Source organism: Arachis duranensis, chromosome 2, assembly GCF_000817695.3.
Source record: "Arachis duranensis cultivar V14167 chromosome 2, aradu.V14167.gnm2.J7QH, whole genome shotgun sequence".
In the NCBI taxonomy this organism is placed as follows: Eukaryota; Viridiplantae; Streptophyta; class Magnoliopsida; order Fabales; family Fabaceae; genus Arachis; species Arachis duranensis.
In genome coordinates, this window is record NC_029773.3 from 81,590,231 (window position 1) to 81,598,227 (window position 7,997).

General features: G+C 25.7%; 1 protein-coding gene across 1 annotated transcript; it reads left to right on the forward strand.

Moving 5' to 3' along the window:
* On the forward strand, positions 1 to 5,628 carry LOC107475136 (protein trichome birefringence-like 3). The gene is made up of 6 exons (XM_016094750.3): positions 1 to 270; positions 843 to 1,092; positions 1,698 to 1,869; positions 3,251 to 3,450; positions 4,584 to 4,742; positions 5,243 to 5,628. The coding sequence occupies exons 1-6, from the start codon at positions 60 to 62 to the stop codon at positions 5,571 to 5,573; spliced, it is 1,323 nt and encodes a 440-aa protein (XP_015950236.1). The 5' UTR covers positions 1 to 59; the 3' UTR covers positions 5,574 to 5,628.
* Positions 5,629 to 7,997: the final 2,369 nt, after the last annotated feature.

Here is a 7,997-nt window from a genome sequence, read left to right on the forward strand (position 1 = left end):
TGTTCTCACGCATCAAAATTCATACTCTTTCTTTCTCATATATTTTAATCAGTTAGTATATGTGCCATTCATTCGTTCCCCAAACCATGATCATCAAATTAAAGATGGTGCCTCAAGGAGGAAAGTTTCCTATGAGCACAATTTGTGTTCTCTTGTTCATTGCCATATTCTATGTGCAAAGACTTAGCTTCTTCTCTTCCACCACCACCTTCAATATTTTCAATAATTCCAAGCCTTGCCCAACATTAAACAATACCAAACATGGATCTGGTAAGTTTAGATTATTGAGTTATGTGACAATTAAATGTATAATCATCATTCTTTAATTTGCTATGTTGTCTAAAAATTCTTTTATGCGTGCACTGCGTTTATTAATTTGTAGAACATATTGCAAGGCAGAAGAAAAACATATATATTATTAGAGAAACACAGAGACTTGTCTAGAGAAGAGACAAATATAATAAAATGCTTCTTATTTTAATTTTTTTCCCCTTCCTATATTTTCCATATATTAAAAAATACAACATAGATATTTTGTTATTCTCTATATCTTAGTATTATTGTATTGTGTTATGAAACAATTATTCTCTATTATAAAGAAACACAATGAAACCAAGTATCTTTTTTTATCCCCCTTCAAAGAACAAGAATAAAAATTGAATTATATATAGTAATATAGACCACATTAACTAAAAATACACTATTGATGATGACTTAAATTTTCTTATGAAAATGATCCCAATGCAATTAATAGAAGTATATATACATGTATAAATTAAAAGGAAGTTGATGAGTTCATGAATTGAATTAAATGATGGATGATATTGGTGCTTGTCCAACAGATGGTGATAAACTTACACAAAAGGAAGTAATAAATGTGACATGGATTAATGACATATTTGATTTAGAAGAGGAAGAGGAGGAGTGCAACTTTGCAAATGGAAAATGGGTGTTTAACAATTCAATAAAGCCTTTGTACACAGACAAAAGTTGTCCTTACATAAGTAGACCTTTTTCATGTGTCAAGAATGGAAGGCTAGATTCTCACTACATCAATTGGGAATGGCAGCCACAACATTGCACTTTACCACAGTAAATCTCACTTTAACACCCTTACATAATGTCATTACTTAAATAAATAAGACTAAACTATAATTTCTACTCATAAAACTTTAAAATACTGACAAATTTAATCATGAATGCATAAAATTAGTTTTATACTCACGAAAGATTATTTTTATATAATAAAAGTATAAACCTTAATTTTATTTATGTGTAAAATTGTCAATATTTTGAATTTTTATGAGTAAAAATAAAAATTTTGTCTTTCATAAGTACAAAGTTAATTTTGTTTATTCATTGATAAATTTATCAACATCTGAATTTTTATAGATAGAAATAGTAATTTATTCAATAAATAAATAAAAAAATTATTTTTTAACTAAAAAAAGTTAATTTTTTTACATATTTGCACACTTTTTTTTAAGATAACTAGAATTAGAAAAATTCTGTTTGACTAATAGGAAATAAAACAATTAATTTACAACTTTTTCCATCATATAAAAAAAAGATTAGGTTGTAATTTTTTTTTTGTTCAAAAACCATGTCTTTTAAGAAAATAAAATGCAAACGCGTCTTTTTATTAATCTTAAGGTCATTTTAATTATATTTTTGTGATGATGTGTTATTTTTGTTAGATTTGATCCGAAGCTAGCTCTAAAAAAGCTTGAAGGAAAGAGGTTGCTGTTTGTAGGGGATTCACTTCAACAAAACCAATGGGAATCTTTTATTTGTATGGTTGAATGGATCATACCTGAAGACCAAAAATCTATGAAACGTAGAAATGTTCATTCAGTCTTCCAAGCCAAGGTATATATTGATACAATTCTTTTGGAACAATGATGCAGTGAAAAGTTGGACATAGAGTACATAATTTGCACTTCAAGCACATTCTATTCTAGGTAAAAGAATCGTGCACATAAACAAAAACATATATATGTTGTGTTGGGTATTATATATTATTTTTAAAATAATTAAGGAATCATCTAGAAAAAAAAGAAGGTAATTAGCATCCGAATGCTTTACTTATGATTTCTAAATGAGCAAAGACATGTCTAAAATGTATGTATGTACAAATATTGGAAAAAGATACATAAAATATATGTTATAAATATTAGGGTTTAAAGAAGAGAAATCAGAGAAGAGAAAAGAGAAAATAAGAAAGGTTTGATCATGTTAAATGTATTATACTTAGCAAGCATGTTATGAATATATTAATTAAAAATTAGCTATTAATTAATTATCACATATAAAAATACATATTTAATATTTGAAAAAGTTTGATTAGTAGTTTATTGCAATGTTGATTATTCTATTATGATAGATTTAGTTATTTTAATAATTAATTATTTAGTTAAAAAGATATATAAACTAGCTATAAATATACGTTGAGTATTTTGTATAGGTTTAATTATTTAGTCAATCTCTATAGTTTTATCGAATTTTTAATTAGGTTCTTATATATATTTTTTTATAATTAGATCTCTATAATATATCAAATTTTGTAATTAAGTCCATATCGTGATAAAAATGTTGGAATTAACATAATATTTTGTTAAACAAAATAAATATGCCTAACACAGTAACACTTGAATGAATATTATTCTATTTTGTTTAACAGAATATTCAATTGATTCTAATATTTTTGTGACTACAATGAATTAGTTACAAAATCTGATACAGTACGAAGACTTAAATAAAAAGAAAAATATATATATATATAAGAACCTAATTAAAAATTTAGTAAAACTATAAAGAACAACAGAATAATTAAATCTTTTTTTATATGCATATAGAGTATCTAAAAGATATTAAAAATGTTAGGTAAATAAATTATCTTTATAATCAAGTCTAATCAATTTTTTTCTTTTTATATCTCTCTTTGTTTTTTAACTAAAATTTTTTGTTATCAATCTATAAACTATGAGACCAATATAGTTGAATTTATTTACCAAAATAATTTGATCATATAGAATTACCAAAAAGTTATTTATAGCAAAAAATTACTAAACCTTTTTTATAGTTAACTCAATTAAATTACATTTATAGCTAATGCAATCACTTCAATTCTTAAATTTTGATTATAATTCAGGCTTTCACTACAATACATTTTATAACAATGCCTATATATAGTATGTGTAAAAAATCTAACCTAATGATTCTCTTTTGATTTTGTGCATAATTTTTGTAGGAATACAATGCCAGCATAGAATTCTATTGGGCCCCAATGCTTGTGGAATCCAACACCGAGTTCTTTGTTGTGAGAGATCCCCAAAAGAAGATAGTGAAAGTTGATTCAATCATGGAACGTGCCAAAAACTGGACTGGAGTGGACATACTTGTCTTCAATTCCTATGTTTGGTGGATGAACCCTCCTATCATTAAAACGCTGTAACCTTCTTGTCTCAATCTTTCACTTACTCATAGTCTATTAGCTTGCATTTATTTTCTGAGCCTGAAACTAAAATGGGAGGATTTGAATTGAATATTGTGCTTAACTAATGATCAAAAATTAAAATTAAAATTTTAAATTTTGGAACACAAAATTTTAGTTTTTTAAATATTTTTAAATAATAGAAACACAAAGACTAAAATTTAAAAAAAAATTAAAATTTTAATAATATTTCTTTTTAAAAATATTCTTATTTAACATTTTAAATTTTATATCTATCCCTCAATCTTCACACTATAAGAAACAAGATCTGTTACCATATTTTTTTCTTGTCATATTTTAAAAGTGTGGCAAAAAAGAGTCAATGGTCACATTTTTATGAGTGTAGCAATTGATTAGAAATTTAGTTACATTTTTTTCTTAAAGCGTGGCCAAAAAAAATTAATGGTCACGCTTTTATGAAGGTAGCGATTGATTAGAAATTCGACCATGCTTCAAAAAGAGGTCATAACTAAGTTTCTTGTCATAACCCTCAAACAGCGTTGTTTAATGTCTTTTTTAGTGTCAAAACGTGTACGATTGTTGTTTTATCTAGCGTGACAAGATTTGAGCCACGTCACTAACATCATTGAGTTTTACTGATAGAAAATATATAAGAGATTATACTGGTGTATTTTTTTAATTTAAAAGACTAAAAAATTATAACAATTAAAAAATTAAAAATTAAATCAGTACAATTTGCCAATTTTAAAGAGCAAAAGTGGGCTTAACTTAAAATGGTTATAAGTAAATTGTGTTGTCTAAATCTCTGTGTTCAAATAGTGAACTTAAATTCAAGAGGAACAATAATTTTTTGCAATAATTGACCAACACATCAATTTTCTTATATTCTATTAATTTTTGTACATACTACACATAAATCAATATAATTTTCATCTACATTACATAGAATATGTATACATAGATTGATAAGAAGCATGTATACATAGATAATTATATTTTGCACACCCTTTATAATGTTGGCAAAGAAACTGTTGACAATATAAGAAAGCTAGCAATAAAATACCTAAAACATTTGATCTTCGATTTAAAGAAAAAGAAAATGATATCTAACATCTTGATCAATTTGCAGATGGGGTTCATTTGGAAATGGGGAAGATGGGTATGAAGAATTGGATGCAAAAATTGCTTACAACTTAGGTTTGAGGACATGGGCAAATTGGATTGACTCAACTATAAATCCAAACAAAACCAGGGTCTTCTTCACAACTATGTCCCCTATACACACAAGGTCTCTCAATAAAACTTTAAGCTTCATCTTTCATTATCTATATATAAGTAACTACTTTATTTTCAAGTCAATTCAATCTTGAACTACTGTTTCCAAAATCCTGGAGTGAATTATAAAATTATGTTCAGAAGAACGAAAATTCAAGGAATATATTAAAGACTTAATTTTTTAGAAAATCTTATTTAAAAGGTGAATAATTTTGTCAATTTTATGATATTCTTGGGTTATTTTTATTAAATATTTGAAGTTTTGTTTTTGTATGAATAAATTTGTTAGCAACATAATCTTTCATGAATAATATTCTTTTACTCAAAATATTATGCATTCAAGTTTGATTAAAGAAAAAGTTCATTACACAACTATCCCCCCTTAAAAATGTTCGAATGAAAAAATCACACCTAAAAAATGTAATATATAAATAGTTTAATTTAATGAATACATGGTGACTAATTTCTTTGTGACTTGAATCTTAAAAATTTGTGTCATATTTAATTTTTCAGAAGCTCAGATTGGGGCAAGAAGGATGATATAAAGTGTTTCAATGAGACAAAGCCAGTAACTAAGAAGAATCATTGGGGAAGTGGTTCAGATAAGGGGATGATGAGTGTGGTGGCGAAGGTGGTGAAGAAGATGAAAGTTGCAGTTACTTTTATTAACATAACACAAATTTCAGAGTATAGGATTGATGCTCATTCCTCAGTTTACACTGAAACTTGGGGGAGATTGTTGACTAAGGAGGAAAAATCTAACCCACAAAATGCAGACTGTGTACATTGGTGTTTGCCTGGACTTCCAGATACTTGGAATAGAATATTTTTAACAATGTTGTGAAAAAAATATCTATCTAAAAAATTTAACAAGTTAGATTGTGATAATTATTTTTTTTACCCTTATTTTCACCTTATCCACGTTAATTATTCTTTTTAGTTATCCGCCGTATTTTTCAATCTAAAAGGCTAAGAATTAATTCATCGTGAATATGAGTTTTCTAATATATTGATAGAACTTTTTTTTTAGGTCTGGATACAAAACCTTCAATATGTTAACCCAAAATGACAAATGGGCCGGTTCTGTGAAGGCCCAAATAACATTGTCAAGTAAAAAAAAAATTCAGTCAAAAAAAAATTTGATACAATAATAATAAAATATTTTATACACTTATCTAATAAATATAAATTAAAATAATATTATATAATTAAATATAAGTATACAACTATTTTAAAGTAATTCTTTATTAAAATTAAATTCTAAAAACAGAAAGTTTCTTATCCCAAAAAGTTAACGGGGGCATCTAGTGTACAGATGCATTTGTAAAGATTTTTGTTTTTTATAGTTATTTGTTGATTTTAAAAGCGTATCACTAAAAATGTTGCTTAAAGAGAAAGTGTTACCCTTAATCGTTAATTTGGCTCTGATACCAATTTTTAAAATGTAATTTCTTTTTTAAAATTATTAACTCTTCATATTTTGCTTCGAATGAGTTTATAATTTGTATAGATTTGGTTGGTGGTACTTTATGATTTGTAATTTCATAATCAAAAGTATTGAGCATTTCTACTATTACTAATTCTGATTTCATTTTTATAGTTTTTCAATATTCTTTTTTGCTTTGATTATTGTATATAAAATCTTTTATCTGTTTGTCTTTTTCTTTAATATAATTTTTCAAATCCTCCAAAACTTCTTTTATTTCTACACTTTCTGTTGTTTCTAAATATCTTTTTAATTTTTCAACTTCATTTTCCATTTTTTCTTTCAACAGCTTTAATTCTTTTAGGTCATAATATGGTGTTCCAGGCATTTATAAATTTTTTAAGTTTAGCTCCAACTTGTTTATATTTGTTCTTATTTCTATCCTTTTTATTATAAGGTCATTAATTTCGAACCGAAGATTATTTAATTCCCTTTTATACTCCTTTATTTTACTTTTTAATTTTTTCGCCCTTTTTCTTTTTATTTTGTTTTTTGGTCTTTCAATTTTTGTATACTTTATTATTTATCTTAGAATTTCTGCAAATTCTATCATCGATTCATCACTATTTTCTAGAGATTCTATTAATTTTTCTAACTCTTCAACTTCTCTTTTTAATTTGTCATAGATTATTTTTAGAGCTTTAAATGCTCTTTGATTTATTTCAGAAAACTGTAAATAATTCAACCGATTTTCTTATTTCAAAGAGCTCTTGTTTCTTGTCTTGATAGGTTACATATATTTTCTCTTTATTTATTGTCATAACTTAGTGTTTAGGGTTTCATTTAATTTTTCGACCTTTTTTGTTAATTCTTTTATTTCAGAATTTTCTTCTTTAATCTTTAACTTAGATAAACTTAAAGGGCTATTAATTTTGGATTCTCTTATTTGGAAATTCGATGAAACTAATTTTCCTGATGATTCTTTTAGTAAAGGAACTGGGTTTTCAATAGCTTTATATTTTGGTATTTCTGTTTTTACAATTTTCTGAAATAATTCATCGACATAAATTCTTTCTCTGTTTTTAAATATTATACTATGATGGCTATTTGTTAAAGCATAATTTATTGCATATGTAATTGAAAATGGTTCATCGTCTTGTTCCATTAGATTCTTTCTGTGAAATTTATAAGCAAACTTATAGATCTTCCAAGATTTTCAGTTGATAAAGGTATAGCATATCCAAGATGGGCATTGAATTTAACATTTACGTTTGCCAAGTTTCCATGAACAATTCCAATTATTTGATCTATTGGGTCATCAGTAATTCTTTTGTCACAGATTGCTAAGCTTATTGGTGAATTAATTCCTTTCATATATGTAGATTTGATTAAGACTTGTATAGTACTAATATGAATCCATCCAATTTTAGATCTTTTTTGTTGATCCTTAATTTTCTCAATCTGTTTACTTAATTCTCTTTTTTGTTGATCCTTAATTTTCTCAATCTGTTTACTCAATTCTTCATCATTTATCAAAGCTATTTCAAGTTCTCCATTGGCGGATTTTATCTTTATAGGAACTTCAAGTTGAATTTTTTCATAGTATATTATATTTTTTCTATTAAAGACTTCTTTTAAAAGATTTTGTTTATTAAAATTTTCATTTAATTTGAGATTTAATTCCGTTTTTAGAACAGCCTGTTTTTCATTATCTAATAAGGCAGATAATCTATAATAATCAGATTCTTCCGTTAATTCTAAGCTTTCTAAATAATTCATAACTATGAGATTAAGATAAAGGCGTACCTTTCTGGAGAAAAACTTCCTTTATTTAGAATATTT